This window comes from Trifolium pratense, linkage group LG7 (genome assembly GCF_020283565.1).
Source record: "Trifolium pratense cultivar HEN17-A07 linkage group LG7, ARS_RC_1.1, whole genome shotgun sequence".
In the NCBI taxonomy this organism is placed as follows: domain Eukaryota; kingdom Viridiplantae; phylum Streptophyta; class Magnoliopsida; order Fabales; family Fabaceae; genus Trifolium; species Trifolium pratense.
This window is the reverse complement of record NC_060065.1, coordinates 4,734,428-4,751,548: the sequence shown is the minus strand read 5'-3', so window position 1 is coordinate 4,751,548 and position 17,121 is coordinate 4,734,428. Positions and strand designations below refer to the sequence as shown.

The following is a 17,121-nucleotide window of genomic DNA, read 5'->3' as shown; positions in this document are numbered from 1 at the left end:
GAAGACTGAATTAATGAGCCTTAGCTTTGAGTTGGACAACAAGCAGAACAGCTGACAAATAATTGTTCAAACTTGATGTTGTGATTTTGGATGTTTTCTCTCCCCACTCCCCGTGAATCTTTTATCCCCTGAATTTTCAATTTTGCCCTTGAAAAAACTTCAGTTTCGGTTCGTAGAAACCGAAGTTTTTTTTTGCCTTGAAAACAAATTTCGGGTTCTAAAAACCGAAATTTACTCTGAATTTGCACTATTAAAAATTCGGTTTCTGCGAACCGAATTTTTCTACAAGGGCAAAATTGGAATATTGGGGAATATAAAAGATTCACGGGAGGTGGGAAGAGAAAACATGGTGATTTTGCCATGGGAGTGCTTATGTTTGGACTCAAATTTATTTAGATTTTAGTTCATAGAACAATAATTGTCTTATTCAAGACAAATTAGTCAAAAGTTAATCTTTTTCTTTTTTTGGTGAAAAGCCAAAAGTTAATCTACTTGATTTGTAATATAGACTAAATACATCATTTTTTGTTAAGACAATAGTATCTTAGAAAATGGACTAAAGACTAGAGGTAATGTTTTGAGAATTTTTTATATGCTCAACTAAATTTATTTTTGATATGCTAAAATGGACTAAAATGAACTCCCAACTCCTTAACCCTTAGCTAAACTAGCTTAACCAATTGAGCTACCCATCTCATCCCTCTAAGGTTGCGTTTGATATGCTAAAAAAATACAATACTCAATATATTTTCTTTTTTATTATTCATATTATTCTGTACAGTAAAAACTCTCACATTGTTTAGAAATCAACACCAAAGGTAAGAGTACCGGGAGCAAGCAAGGAAGATCATACACACTGCAGATTTTGGAAATAAGCTTATACAGAAAAATGGTTTGATTAATCAGCTGCACGGTCCTTCTCATAACTTATCTTGAGGAGGTAAGTTGCTACCATACAGTTATCAATGAAAAACATGTTACATGTTACAACATTTGGCTGCCAGAAGCATAAGTCATATATGACCCAAAAAATGAAAAGTTACTCCTAGGAACAACCATTTACCACATTTCTTGTGGTTTTCCACCATAACAGGTGGAAAGAGAATTATACTCAAACATACATTTCGCATTATCAAATCGGAGACACTAAGACAGCGGTGTTTCCGACTACAGGCTTGAGACTGGCTGTATGTTCTAATTGTTTCCAAGCTTCATTTCGTTTCTCGGATTCCATGTTTAGCATTGCTTCATCCTCCTTATACTGAGATTGACTAGTAAGAAAGAGATTCTCGTCCATCTCCAGAAACATCTTTCTAACATTATGAGTTAAGTTGAGCACTGCCCGGTTCCAGTGGCTTTGAGAATTCTTCTCCAGAGCTGGAAATATGATAGGTAGTATCACCTGACGGTTGTGAGCAATCAAATTGACAATGTGGTCATTGTTCCACAAGTAAAGGACTCTTTCAGATACCTGGAAAAATAAATGGGCGTTGAATTTTAAAAAGAGTATCTTTAGCAATTAACAAGCAAATCAAAGGAAATCAGTGAATCTAGAAAGAAATTAGAGAAAATATGTAACATGAAGATGGAAAATTTGAGTCAAATATATGCTATTTGTTGGGATTGGCTTGGCAGGACATGTACTTCTCAAATCCTGCATAACTTAATATTTGAGAACATGGTTCAAGAGAGGTGCAATGTAGAAAACTGAAAACTCTAGTTTATGTGAATCCTTTTTCAGTTACATGTAACCACTTTCTAAGAAAGGTGCAGTGTAGAAAACTGAAAACTCTACTAATGACACATTGACACTGCATAACCAGCAGGAACTAGTAAATCGATATTCCAAACCAGATTGCATAAGCAAATACATCAAAAAGATCACTAGCAATATGTATATGGTAGTATTACAGTTTGTACCCACAAATACATCAAATGATCAACTTGCAAAAGCTCAAAATATCTCCTAAAATAAACAACATACCAGACCTTGCACTGCAAAAAAAGCCAATAACAACATGTAGGTCTGTCATTTTTTCATACAATGGATCATTTGAAGTTCAATATCATGATAATGAATACAAAATAAATTCATAGCAAAAAGGAAGAAGACCTTGGAATAGCTGCGTTGCCGTTTTTCTCCAAACTTTACAGCAAAATTTATGGGTATCAGGCAGGAATTTGATTTAAATCTGCCTGAATAACTTGATCCAAAAAGTTTAGAGTCCTCCCAAACAACCAGTGATCAAGGCAGAGGACTAGTAGAAATCCCTTCTTCTGTCATCTTCTCTCTCAATTTAGAGGCTTTATCAAGATCGCCAATTCTACAGTAACAACTGATTAGTATATTATAGGTTACAACATTAGGAACCAAACCCTTTTGATGAAGTTTATGGAAAAGTCTCTGTGCTCGACCAATATTTCCTAATTTGCACAAACCATTTATTAATGCATTATAAGTCGTAATATTTGGAACAACACCTCTCTCCAGCATCTCATCCCTTAACTTGAAAGCTTCATCCACATTGCCAGAAGCTGAACAGGCATGAATTAATGAACAATATGTGAAATTATCTGGAAGAAAACCTCTAGACATCAAAACGGACAGAACACTTCTTGCTTCATCAACTTTTCCAGACTTGCAAAGTCCATCTATAGCTATGTTATACACAATGTTATTTGGAAGAGAATTACATATAGCACTTTTATCAAGCGAATCAGCAATTTTCTGAGCTTCTAAAGTTGCATCGTTTTTTACCAACTTATCAGAACATTTATTATGAACTGTAAGAAGATCAAAATCCACCATCTTGTCTAGGATTATAGTTGCTTCATTGATTCTAGCATCCCGGTAAAGGCTGCTAACAATTTTGCTGCAGACCACCGAATTGGGAATAAACCCTCTTTCAATCATCTCAGAATATAAATTAAAAGCTTTGTCCAGCTTCTGTTCATCGCACCAACCAGAAATAAGGGTTCCATAGGTAACAACGTTTGGTGATAATCCTCTTGTTTGCATCTCTACAAGGAGTTTAGTAACCTCATTTGACTTCCTAACCTTAAAAAGTCCATTAATAAGGGAATTGTACATTTCCATGGAAGGAGACATCGCCTTTCTTTCCATCATGTCTTTAATTCTAAAAGCTTCCTGAACATTTCCATTTTTACAATATGCATCACTCAAAGTCTTATACGTTATTTCATCCGGTGACAATCCAAGTTCCTTCATCCTATCAAAAACAGTTTCGGCTTCCGTCACTTTCCCCATCTTACACAATCCACTGATCATTGTATTGAATGGAACTGCACTCTTCGTAAATCCCCTACCTAAAATTTCTTTCCAAAGCATCACAGCCCTGTCAGAATCTCCCATCTTGAAAAAACAATCAAGCATAGTACAATAGCTGACTTCATTCGGAGCCACACCTCGATCCACCATCAAATGCCAAAGGCCCAAAGCATCGGCATAGGAACCCACATCAACCAATCCCTTGAGAACAGTATTGTACGTCACAACCGATGGAGTAATCCCTTCCCCTAACATGTCCTCACAAAGCATAAAAGCCTTACTCATTTCCCCTGCTCTGCAGTATCCATCCAATAATGTATTATAGCTATAACAATCCGGTTTTAAATTCCAATCCACCATCCCTATAAACACTCGCTCGGCTTCACAAACCTGACCGTGCTTACAATATCCCTTAACCAACGTGTTACAAATAACCATATTCATCTTCAACCCAACCCTCAACATCTCATCTTGAATCCTAACAGCATCATCCATTCTCCCCATTTGACAATAACCATCCACCAACACACCATAAACACGCTCATCAACAATCAACAACTTATCCTCCTCTACTTCCCGAAGCAACTTCTCCGCCTCATCCATCTTCCCCTTCTTGCAATAACCCCTCATCAGCATAGTACAAGTAACCACATTCCGCAAAACCCCTCTTTCAGACATCATTCTCAACACCCTCTCAATTCCTTCAAAATCCCCTTGACTAACATACCCATTAATCAAACCATTGTAAGTAACAACATTAGGCTCCAATCCATCTTTCACCATCTTATCCAAAAATCCCATAGCAACATCCACTCTACCAACTTGACAATGCGCGTTGACAACAATGCTACAAATATAAACATCAGGCACAATCCCAATCCTCAGAATCTGATCAAAAACCATAATGGCAGTACTCCCTTCCCCCTTACTAACTAACTTAGCCAACAAGAAACTGCAAGACCTTAAAGGAGGCACTCTACCAATCCTCCACATTTCATCAAACACGTAGAGTGCATGTTTGGTCATCCCTTTCTCCACAAAAGCCTTAAGCAACATATCAAAAACTTTAGAGGAAAATCCAAACTCATTGTAAACAGCAAAGACATGGTTGCAGACAGCATAAGCGCGGTAGTTGTTGGTGCAATGAAGCGATAGAAGCTGGCGGAGAATGGTAGTGGTTTCGGGGAACATGCGAGCGTGGACGATGATGTGGAGAAGGATAGAGTAAGAGAGAGAATGAGGACGATAATGAGAATGGTGTGTGGCAATGTTGAAGAAGGAGAGACAAGCGGAGGGGTGTAGACGGAGACGGCGGAGGAGAGAGTCAGTGAGGTTGTCGGAGAATTTGAAGGAGAGATTGCGGAGGGATTGAGGACGGTTGAGGATGAGGAGTCGGGAGATTCGATCGATGAGTTCTTGTTGTGGAAGGTTTGTTGTTTCTTCTCGAAGCTTCCATTGGAGAGAAAGTGAAGAGTGAAAGGTTCTTGTGTGTGGTGAGACAAGAATATTTGGAATGGGTTTTTTGAAGAAGGAAGAACGAAACATTTGTGAAGCATTTTTTGTGTATTGTTGTTGATTTTGATTTGTGTATTGTTGTTGGAAATGTTGTAAAGAGAACAAAACAGAATTAACGGAGAGAATATGTTTTAGAAGGTTGCGGCTAGGTTTCTAACTTTATGAATTAGGTAACTCCCTCTAATTCTATATATAAGTAAAATTTGACTTTTTAGATTCAATCAATCTCATCAATGACGTTGAGATTTGGGATTTGGAGATTTAAATATAAGATTTGGAATCCCATTGTGTCCTCCTTCTTACAAATTTCAATCAAATACCTCTTATGATCTGGATATCCACTCGAATCAATCTCAGTGACGTGGCATCTGATTGACAGTTGTTACATACTCAGTTAACATCCACGTCATCAAACCAGACAAAATTAACGGATGAATTGGATATTTGATTAACGTTTTACAATTTCAGCGAAGTATTTACCTATTTCAAAATTTCATGAAATATTTGGCATTTCACTTTTTTAATAATAGGGTCATGTTGAACGATGTTTTTGGAGTTTGGAGTAATGGTTAAGGGAATAGAAATAAAAACAAATTTTTAATTATTTGTATAATTTTCCATTTTTATTATTCACATTATTCTGGTACAGTAAAAATTCTCACATTGTTTAGAAATCAACACCAAAGGTAAAAGTACTGGGGAGCAAGGAAGATCATAAACACTGGAGATTTTGGAAATAAAGCTTATACAAAAAATTGGTTTGATTAATCAGCTGCATGGTCCTTCTCATAACTTAACTTGAGGAGGTAAGTTGCTACCATACAGTTATCAATGAAAAACATGTTACATGTTACAACATTTGGCTGCCAGAAGCATAAGTCATATATGACCCAAAAAATGAAAAGTTGCTCCCAGGAACAACCATTTACCACATTTCTTGTGGTTTTCCACCATAACAGGTGGAAAGAGATAAAAATTGATTTTGATTGTATCATACTCATACATACATACATACATACATACATACATACATAATTTCCCGTTATCATATCGGAGACACTAAAACAGCGGTGTTTCCGACTACAGGTTTGAGACTGGCTGTATGTTCTAATTGTTTCCAAGCTTCTTTTCGTTTCTCGGATTCCAAGTTTAGCATTGCTTCATCCTCCTTATACTGAGATTGACAAGAAAGGAAGAGTTTCTCATCCATCTCCACGAACATCTTTCTAACATTATGAGTTAAGTTGAGCACTGCCGGATTCCAGTGGCTTTGAGCATTCCTCTCCAGAGCTGGAAATATGATAGGTAGTAGCACCTGACGGTTGTGAGCAATCAAATTGACAATGTGGTCATTGTTCCACAAGTAAAGGGCTCTTTCAGATACCTGCGGAAAAAAATCCATGTTGAGTTTTAAAAAGGGCATCTTTAGCGATTAACAAGCAAGTCAAAGGAAACCATTGGTTCTAGAAATGAAATTAGAGAAAATATGTAGCAATTTAGTCATTTAATGCAAATTAGTAATCAAGTTTGCTCCTCTTTCATAATCTGTTATCAAAATTCATCTTTGACATTATCCACTTAATGTCAAATTCACCCCCTACGTTATCAACTTAATATCATTATAGTCTATGCAAAAACATCAACAGAGGGACAATTCTGATTAACATTTTGCAATTTCAGAGATTATTTTAGAATATTTATAATGTAGAGGACTAGGTTGATACAGTCTTACAATTTCAACGACCAAATTGGGTATTCACTCAAACAGAAAATAATACAAACTACTTCCACGCTCTATCAGCGACATCTAACTTCTATAAGTCTTAGCTAGTTTGCTTCATAATATAATGCTAAAATATGACTGTAAAAGCAAATATAGAGCACAAACTTGCAACACCAGTCAACTATAGAGTTAGAGCATGGATCAATTTTTTCAATAACAAAACAACATTGGAATAATAGTACTATCCAAATAATGCGGTTTTTTATTTTTAAACAAATGGGTTCGGTGTAAGATTACCTGAAAGTGTAAACTGCTAATGCAATATCCAATTCGCCAAAACAATGGTACCATGACCTTTTGGAACTCTACCATGTTAATTGTTTCCAAAATTTCTTCCAATTCTCCAAGGAACATTACCTCTTTCTGACTATGTGTTATTGGCCAATATTTCAACAAACCCCTTATCACAACGCTAGCCAACTTCGGCTCTTTCTCTATAAACTGTGTAACACAATAAGACAGTTGTTGAAAGTAAACCCCCATAGATCTAGGCTTATGCAAAGGAATCAAAACTCTCCACAAGAAAATTTTGTGTTCCTCTTTCAATGGCAAAGCAAAACCACTTATTACACTCCCAAAAATCTCCAACAACTCAGCAATCCCATTATGTTTCTGAGTCTCAAACACAAACTTATAAAACACGTTGTTAATCGATTTCCGAATAAAAGGTCTATGAACCATGAATTTTCCATAAACCCTATGCAGAATTGTCTTCAAACAATCTCTTTCCCTAGGATCCTCCGAATCAAACAACTCCAACAATGCCAAAATAAATGAATGGTCAAAATACTTTTTTGCAACCTTAGCATCAAGACAAGATGATGTTATAAATTTAAGCAATAATTCATAAACAAGATGAAGATGAGGCCAAGCTGGATCAAAAGACGGTTCATCATCGTCATTCTCACCGCCACCACCTCGATTATTAGCCCTATAATTTGGCGGGAAAACGCGAAAGAGATTAATAGCACACATTCTACACATTGCAAGAATAGCTGGTTCACTAAACTTTGATGAACCAAAAGATGAAACAAAATCAACAAGTTCAACCAAAGTTCTTCTCTTTACATCTTTTTCCACAACGTTCTTAGCAGGATCGGTGAAATCAAACGCCACACAACAAAGACTCAATTTGCTCACAAAAAGGTTCATTTTTTCCGAGCTAGAAACATCCTTAAACGGCACCAACGGTTCAATCAACGAAACGGTCCCCGTCGGAAAAACTGCCGCCGAGGAGTTCCTTTTACCGGCGCTGGTTTTACCACCTTCATTTCCGCCGTGTGACCTGCTGTTTTTTCCGGCGGCTCGAGGCGAGCCAGACGAGTCGCCTCGGGGTGACTCGTCGGAGTCAGATTTTGACGCTTTGCGAGGAAGTTTACTTAGGAATTGCTTCAACATTGCGACCCAGAAGCTGAAATTAACAAATTTTGAAGCTTTATAGAAAACCCATGAAGGAAAAAAAATCAATTTAACATGAAAACGTTGATTTGTTCTAGAAGAAGCGTGAAAGGGAACAATGTGCGAAGAATATGGTTGAGAAACCCTAGATCTCGGTCAATGAAGAAACACGTGAATTCAAAACAATGTCAGAGAAGCTTTATGAAATTGAGATGGAAAATTGAAATGGGTCAATGGAAATTCCAGATTTTGTAGCATGCATTGGTGAAAAATCAAATATTGAATATTGTAGGTTGCAGCAAAAAAGGGGAAGAAAATTGAAAATGAATTGCTACAAAAATAAAAAAGGTAAAAAATAATTAAATTAAATTAAATTAACAAATGAAAAACAGCATTTTGCAATCTTTTGTTGGGAATGAGAAATGAAAATTGTGGGGGAATTTGTATGAATGAAAAGAGAAGAGGGAATGTGATGATGATGGATATGAGGAAGTTTAGATTCAGGTATGATTTTGGGTAATGAAACTTTATTGAGCTGTTAATTCCTGTTTTTGATGATGAAATGAATAATGTGATTCAGTATATAGTCAGAGAAAGAAATAAAGAAAAGAGAAAAAGTACAATGAGGCAAATGGGTTGGTATTTAACTTCTTTTTTCCTTAGTTTATGGACAAAAACTAATCAATAATCAAATGGTTTGGATCTTGCATTTTTCATAGATATATATTGTGGAGTATAATAATGGAGTAATAATAATAAAGGATATGAATCTAGTGAGTTTAACTTAATTTAACTTGATACTCCTTTCTTTCGGTCCTATATATAAGAAGTTTACTTTTTAAATTCATTATAAATTTGATGTATTTAAATTATAATGTTGTCTTGATACATAAACTTTATAATGAATCTAAAAAATAAATTTTATATATATATATATATGAGGTTTTCTAACTTAGACCCTAGTTTGGTCTAAGTTAGCAAGGTGCACCTTTTTAATTGGACCAAAATACCCATTCTTTTAATTTTTGAAAGAATAGAGCAACAGGGGCATTTCTGTAATTTTACATAAAAAATTACATAACAACACGCGCCCCACCTTCTTAAACAATTAATAGACGTGGATCCAGTGTCGCGCGCGTACGGAAGGACCATGGTTACAGACCGTTGATTTCCATCAGACAGCCAAGATGTGATCTCATTAAGACTGTCTGATCAATCAGACAGCCCAGATCATCCTGATCTATCAGATCATCCTGTCTGCGCCACACTAGATTATAAGCTGGAGAGAGAAAATTTTGCTTTTGAAAAGGCAGCCACGTGTCAGCATATGAATGGGTCTGCGTGATTTTTTCCATTTTATACTTTAAACTCGATTATTTCGTCGTAAATTAATTTTTTATTTTTTATTTTTTATACCAAAATTCATAATTTTTTTTTCTCTACAAATAGAGACTTGGTTCGTTTGATTTGGACACCGAAAAAAAATGCAATTTTTCACTACTTTAAACTCGATTATATCGTCGTAAATTAATTTTTTATTTTTTATACCAAAATTCATAATTTTTTTTTCCTACAAATAGAGACTTGGTTCGTTTGATTTGGACACAAAAAAAAACGCAATTTTTCACTACCTTAATCTCATTTTATTGTTTACTAAATACGTTACTTGTGTGTTGTAAACTCAACCAACTCACTGAAACCATTATACCAGGAAAATAGTAGATAATATTCTGGAACTTTTGGTATATTTTATGAAATTTTTGGAGACCTGAAACTATTTTTAGTTAATTAAATGAGATAAAACGGTAATTAAAAACTAATGTTTGCTTCTGAAACCATTTAATTGGTAGAATGGTTGCACATAGTTGTATTCTGAAACCATTTTACTGGTAGAATGGTTTCAATGGGTAATTTATTAATTGTGTTTGCTTCTGAAACCATTTATCTGGTACAATGGTTTCAGAGAGTTGTAATCTGAAACCATTTTGCTGGTAGAATGGTTTCAGTAAGTTGATTATTAGTTATTTGCTTCTGAAACCATTTAGCTTGTAGAATGGTTGCACATAGTTGTATTCTGAAACCATTTTACTGGTAGAATGGTTTCAGTGAGTAATTTATTAATTGTGTTTGCTTCTGAAACCATTTATCTGGTACAATGGTTTCAGAGAGTTGTAATCTGAAACCATTTTGCTGGTAGAATGGTTTCAGTAAGTTGATTATTAATTATTTGCTTCTGAAACCATTTAGCTTGTAGAATGGTTGCACATAGTTGTATTCTGAAACCATTTTACTGGTAGAATGGTTTCAGTGAGTAATTTATTAATTGTGTTTGCTTCTGAAACCATTTATCTGGTAGAATGGTTTCAGAGAGTTGTAATCTGAAACCATTTTGCTGGTAAAATGGTTTCAGTAAGTTGATTATTAGTTATTTGCTTCTGAAACCATTTAGCTTGTAGAATGGTTTCAGAGATTTGTACTCCGAAACCATTTTTCTGGTAGAATGGTTTCAGTGAGTTGATGTAAGGTAGTGAAAAATGAGATTAAGGTAGTGAAAAATTGGGTTTTTTTTTCTGTGTCCAAATCAAACGAACCAAGTCTCTATTTGTAGAGAAAAAAAAATTATGAATTTTGGTATAAAAAATAAAAAATAAAAAATAAAAAATTAATTTACGACGAAATAATCGAGTTTAAAGTAGTGAAAAATTGCGTTTTTTTTTCGGTGTCCAAATCAAACGAACCAAGTCTCTATTTGTAGAGAAAAAAAATTATGAATTTTGGTATAAAAAATAAAAAATAAAAAATTAATTTACGACGAAATAATCGAGTTTAAAGTATAAAATGGAAAAAAATTAACGCAGCCAATCATATCATGACACGTGGCCTGCTTTTTCAGAATTTTCTCTCTCCGCGTCATCCAGCAAGCAAGACGCGCGTTTGTCGGCGCGTGTGATGCACGCGCGCTGATTTTGTGCAATCACACGCTGCCACGTGTCCTGGGGGGGAAAAAGAAGTGGGGGGCGCGTGTACTGTTGCGTAAAATTACAGAAATGCCCCTGTTGCTCTATTCTTCCAAAAAATTAAAAAATGGGTATTTTTGTCCAACTCAAAAAGTGCACCTTGCTAACTTAGACCCAACTGGATCTAAGTTAGCAGCCCCCTATATATATATATATTATTAGACTACCTAAAAAAGAGAATGGTACTACAAAATAAAATAAAAAGAAAATGATAACATGCGTTCTTAAAAAGTTAAATGTGAATATATTTTTATGAAACTTGAATATTCAACTTTTTAAATCTTAAATTTTTATATTATTTAAATAAAAAATTCTATTTTAAAATACTTTATCATTGTGCACATCACCCTAATAATAATAAAGTTCTTACTCGTAAGTGTTTCTAGGACGCTCTTTCAAAATTTCATTTTAAAAAATTGTTTTTATTCAAAAAATTAAACATTTTATTTTTTAATATAAAAAAGTTATTATTTAAAATATTTAAAAAATATTTGGAGTCGCCGGTCAAAATAAAAATTGAAATGAAATAGGAGAAAAGGACGAGTGAATTTTGGACACAAACAAACACGTGTAAGTGAGAGCATGTGAAACAAATGGAAAAGGTGAGGATGTAAAAACTAAGGACACATGAGATTGACCTTTGCCAGATTTACTACACCCCGTAAATCGGGTAATTGGGTTATTATACAGATTCTCTTTTCATATAAATGGGTGAGATGAATATCTCAACTGATTAAGCGTGTGTTTGGTTTGACGTTGGCAAGCCATAAACGCGCGTTTCATCTTTCCATACGTGATTTCAATCTTCTGCAACATGTTTGGGAAAATTAATGAAAATCGATTTTGCCTCCCAGACTTGATTCTGGCCAAAGCTACAAATCCGAGCTTCTACGTTTAGTAAAATCGCTTTTGAAATTTATATGATGTGGGGCATGTATGATTTTCTTTAATTTTCCACTTTTACCCTCATCCCTTTTGTGATGGCGGTGGTTCTCTGTTTTTGCGGCTATCAGGTAGAAGAAGATAACTGTTACTGGCTTGCTACTTCTTTGCCTCTGCTATGGTCCATTTGTTTTTTTTTTTTTAACAGCGGCCCATTAAAGTTGATTTTAATTGGTTTTTTTTTGTTCTTGAGGATATTGATGTTAAATACTTTTTTTGCTCTATAATGTGTTTTTTACGCAAATGTTTTTTTTTTTATCTTCATACAAATTAATTAAACTTTTTATTAAAAAGGTATATATCAAATTTATTTATTAAATTTTAAAATATAATTGTTTTTTATGATTATTTTTAAATACAATTAAAACCTATTATACATTTATATATGTTAAAGACCTTTTTTGTAATTTACACCTTTAAAAGTAATTTTGACTCAAATTATCCAAACAATATCAAATATTGAAAATCACTTTTACGTTAATCTATCCAAACATAAACCAATTCTGTTCAACTCACTTTTAACAAAAATCAATTCTATCAAACTCAATTCTGCCAAAATCAATTATTTCTGACGCATAACCAAACACATACTAAGTTGGTTAACGTTTATGAAGTCGGGGGTCAAAAATTAATAACAGTAAAGGCTGTGTTTGTTTTACATGATTTTAGCGAGAGAGAAACACAGACGAGAGAGAAACATGATTTTAGCAAGCATAAAGCAACATGATAAGGAAAGGTGAATGTGTCGGTTCCGGAAAACAAAACGTGTCATTGTGCAATACTGAGGGTGGAGGAGTAAAATGGATTGGAGATGATGTGTCATGTGTGTTTGATCCAATATTTAATTAGCAAATCTATCTATATATATAAATCCTAGATAGTTGTGGAATTCACTATCTAAACCCTAATCCATAAACCAATAAAAACATTTCATTTAGCCACATCATCCACTTACATCCATTTAATGTGGGGTATTATTATTATTATTATTATTATTATTATTATTATTATTATTATTATTATTATTATTATCATTGTTGTTGTTTTGGGTTATTATTCATTTTAAATTTTTTTGTTCATTTTATTATTTTGTGTATTTTATTTTATTTTATTTCAAAAAAGTTAATGTTTTTGCTAATAATCTTTTGTCCAATCTTTGTAAATATAAGGAGTTGTTCGATTGTCAGAACTACCTTCTAATGTTAGTAAAAAAAATAGATAAAATAAAATTTACTAATGGTTGTTATGCCTTATTTGATTTTTATCATATTCGATATTTGAGTATGAGTTAAGTTGGTTTATCTTTGCTCCAATAAGTTTTTTAAATGTGATGTATAAATAAGTTTTTTAAATGTATAAACATCTATATCTATATATATAATTCCTATATAGTTGTGCAACCACTAATCTAACCCTAATCCACGTCAGCCACTTATATCCAATTAAACCACTCAATAATGCAACATCACTTCTACTTACATCATTGTCATCTTTATACACTTTTTCATATGCCTACATTTATATACCTATGACTTTTCATTATACACTCACTCAACTAATAATAATAGTTTTTACTAAATTATACGCACTAATTAATCTTTTATACTATATATTGAATTATAGTGTCCAATTAAGAATCAAATGCACAGTGTATAAGTATGACCGCAAATCGTTTTCATAGTGACATGACAATTTATGGATTACCAACTTATTTTGGTAGATGCAATGAGATCCATCGTAATCTTTTCGAAATGTATAAACACATCTTTAATATCTATCTTATATTTACATCATTTTATTATTATTATTATTATTATTATTATTATTATTATTATTATTTTGTTGTTATTGATGTTATTATTATAATTTTCATAATACTTATTGTTTCAATTTATACGAATGACTTTTCAATATTATAATATAAAAAATACCGCATAACACCCGTGCATCGCACGGGTGTGGGACTAGTATATATAATTCTTAGATAGTTCTCCTACTATCCATCTTAACCCTAATCCACATCACTCATTTACATCCAATTAAATCACACAATAATGCCACACCACTTCTTTATATTATATCATTCTCATCTCTATTTTTTTTTGTTTTTATATTATATCAATCTCATAATAAATAATAAAGAATTATAATTCTCCAATTATCCAAAAATTGATGTCACAAGATGTTACAATTTTCTACTTTATTATTGAATTATACCTCTCCAATTATCCAAAAATTGATGTCACAAGATGTTACACTTTTCTACATTATTATAACATTTCTTAGTGACAATGAAGATGAACATAGTTGGATTCTTTTCAACATTTATCCCATTTAAATGTCAACCATTTTTATAGAAACAACAAAAAGTTTATAATTTAGTCACACAAAAAAATACGAAGAGTATATACATTATTGACTTAATTACATTATAATTTTAGAGAAGAGTGAAGGTTATGCAAAAAGTTAGGTTATGAGATTGAAATATATAATAACGATTAACATTATCATATTTCATTCAATTTTAGTGTGTCGCCTATGCGTTGCACTATTGCATTGGCTGGCGCACCCCACCAAAAAAAAATAAAATATTTCATTCAATTTTGATGGTCTGTACTCATTCTCTATACATATATATAGGTATATATATTGGTTGAAGGAAGTGATAAGTACATCACTTTTATATTATTATTATTATTATTATTATTATTATTATTATTATTATTATTATTATTATTATTATTATTATAATTTTCATTTTATAATACTTATTGTTACAATTTATACGAATAATTTTTCAACATTATAATATAAAATACCACATAACACCTGTGCATCGCACGGGTGTGGGTCTAGTTAAGTAAAATGTTAAATAAATTTAGACAAAAAAAAGTGAATCAAATGGTATGAATGGTTTTGGTTAAAAAAAGTATAAATTGGTTTTTTCTTCTAAAGGGTATTTTTGTCATTCTAAAAATAATAACATTCTCTCTTCTTGTTTTCTATTCAACCAAGCAAGAGAAAAGAGAGTGAGATTAGTTAATTATGCAGTGCTTATGAATTTTGATAGAGTCGGTCCTATCACACCGGGGCGCGGTCTTCGTCAGGGAGATCCTTTATCTCCATATCTATTTATTTTGGTGGCAGAAGGGTTGACTTCTCTTATTCATCAAGCCGTTGGTAGAGGTGACATACATGGGGTGCGCGTTTGCAGAGGTGCACCTGAGGTGTCACACCTTTTTTTTGCAGATGATTGTTTCTTGTTCTGCAGGCTAATGTCACTGAAGTGAATCAACTCCTGAGCATTTTACATACTTATGAACAAGCCTCCGGACAAAAAATAAATTTCTCTAAGGCGAAAGTGTTTATAAGTCGCAATATGTCCCATGCGGATAAAGAAGACTTGTCTGGTGTTCTTGGAGTTCGACATGTTCTAGGTACGGGTATTTATCTTGGTTTACCATCTATGATAGGTCGGAGCAAAAAAATCACATTTTCTTATATCAAAGACCGTATATGGAAGCGTATAAATTCTTGGCGAGGGCGAGCGTTGTCAAAGGCCGGTAAAGAGGTAATGATCAAATCGGTACTTCAGGCTATTCCTTCATATGTCATGAGTATGTATATACTTCCCTCATCTTTTATTGGAGATATTGAAAAAATGTTAAATGCATTTTGGTGGGGAGGAGGTAGTAATAACGGGAGAGGCATACATTGGCTGGCATGGGAAAGACTTACATGTCCTAAGACTAAACGAGGTTTAGGTTTTCGTAATTTTGAAGCTTTTAACATGGCTATGGTGGCGAAACAAGGATGACACATTGTTCAAAATTTGGATTCAATGGTTTCCAAAGTAATTAAAGCAAGGCGGAGTATAGGTGGTGGGGATAAAATCAATATTATGAAGGACCCCTGGTTGCGTGGTAGTGATGAACGTTGGGTTCCTTCTCCTCAAGAGGAAGGTGTGTACCAAATGTTTGTCAACGATTTGTTATTAGATCAGTATAAGGCCTGTGATATTGCTAAAATCCGAACCCTATTTCCAGGTCCAACGGCAAACTTAATCATTAACACACCACTCATCGCGTCAGTTCATGAAGACAAACTTGTCTGGAATGAAGAAAGAAATGGCTGCTACTCCGTTAAATCCGGGTACAAGTTAGCTATGCGTCATATTGTGCGGGATCATAAATTCCATGTGGAGGGTAATTGGAATGATATTTGGAATGCGCAAGCGCCCCACAAAGCTCGACATTTACTATGGCGCTTATGTCGAGGTTGCCTCCCAACGCGAGCTCGATTGTTTCAACGACGTGTGGATTGTGATGTACACTGCCCTATTTGCGAGAATACGATTGAAGATGACCTCCACGTCTTTTTCGACTGCATTGCAACTCGAGAATGTTGGCAGGCTGCTGGCCCGCTGTCTGTATTGGATATAATGTGTATCGGCGGGGCCTGGCCGCAGATAGAGTGTTTTCAATGTGCTGACATGAAGATCGAGCCACTATGGCTAGAGTTGCGACGCTTTGCTGGAGCATTTGGCATCATCGAAATGATGTAGTTTGGACTGACAGTCCCATCTTACCGAACCAAGTCGGGCGAATCGTATATGACGCGTGGAATGATTGGTTTACGGTTCACCACCTGAAGCGTGAGGAGAACTATATTTTTGCGCCTCCTACTACTGATAGGTGGGAAAAACCTCGCATTGGTTGGGTGAAATGTAATGTTGATGTTGTTTCTTTGTTGAAAATAGGGTAGTAACGATGGGGGCCTGCTTTCGGGATCATGAAGGTAATTTTGTGGCTGGTTTCGCGCAAAGACAACATGTCACCTTGTCAACGGTTGAAGGAGAGGCATGGGCGCTCCTGCAGGCCATGAAGAAAGCCAATCTTAGAGGTTTGAATATGGTTCAATTTGAAAGCGACTCACAGGTGCTGACTGAAGCTATTCGAACTAGGCGTAGTGGTAACTCAGAATTTAGTTTAATTGTTGCTGACATTATCAAAATTATGTTATCATGCATAAACTTTGAAGTGAAGTTTGTTAGGAGACAAGCGAATATGGTTGCTCATACTCTTGCTCGGGCGACCACTTCTTGGGCTAGTTTCTATCGATATGAGATTATTCCCTTATGTATTGAACGTTTACTAGTTAATGAAATGCATTAAGTT

General features: G+C 34.3%; 3 protein-coding genes across 3 annotated transcripts; 1 reads left to right on the top strand and 2 right to left on the bottom strand.

The window, feature by feature from the left end:
- Positions 1-454: 454 nt before the first annotated feature.
- Positions 455-4,947, bottom strand: LOC123899563 (putative pentatricopeptide repeat-containing protein At1g19290). Its single transcript, XM_045950729.1, has 2 exons — positions 2,114-4,947; positions 455-1,471 (listed from the first exon to the last, which is right to left on the bottom strand). Exon 1 carries the CDS (start codon positions 4,832-4,834, stop codon positions 2,246-2,248), a length of 2,589 nt encoding a protein of 862 aa, XP_045806685.1. The 5' UTR covers positions 4,835-4,947; the 3' UTR covers positions 455-1,471; positions 2,114-2,245.
- Positions 4,948-5,547: 600 nt separating this feature from the next.
- LOC123899356 (serine/threonine protein phosphatase 2A 57 kDa regulatory subunit B' kappa isoform-like) lies at positions 5,548-8,771 on the bottom strand. The gene is made up of 2 exons (XM_045950466.1): positions 6,825-8,771; positions 5,548-6,188 (listed from the first exon to the last, which is right to left on the bottom strand). The coding sequence occupies exons 1-2, from the start codon at positions 7,983-7,985 to the stop codon at positions 5,850-5,852; spliced, it is 1,500 nt and encodes a 499-aa protein (XP_045806422.1). The 5' UTR covers positions 7,986-8,771; the 3' UTR covers positions 5,548-5,849.
- A 6,552-nt stretch (positions 8,772-15,323) lies between these two features.
- On the top strand, positions 15,324-15,761 carry LOC123894326. The gene has a single exon (XM_045944294.1). It carries the CDS (start codon positions 15,324-15,326, stop codon positions 15,759-15,761), a length of 438 nt encoding a protein of 145 aa, XP_045800250.1.
- Positions 15,762-17,121: the final 1,360 nt, after the last annotated feature.

Bases quoted from the DNA above. Each gene is read 5' to 3' on its own strand.
- LOC123899356 (XM_045950466.1), bottom strand. From the start codon at position 7,985: ATGTTGAAGCAATTCCTAAGTAAACTTCCTCGCAAAGCGTCAAAATCT. The intron at 6,189-6,824 runs GTAATCTTACAC...TTTTTTCCGCAG, and splicing joins TTAGCAGTTTACACTTTCAG to GTATCTGAAAGAGCCCTTTA.
- LOC123899563 (XM_045950729.1), bottom strand. From the start codon at position 4,834: ATGTTTCGTTCTTCCTTCTTCAAAAAACCCATTCCAAATATTCTTGTC.
- LOC123894326 (XM_045944294.1), top strand. From the start codon at position 15,324: ATGTCCCATGCGGATAAAGAAGACTTGTCTGGTGTTCTTGGAGTTCGA.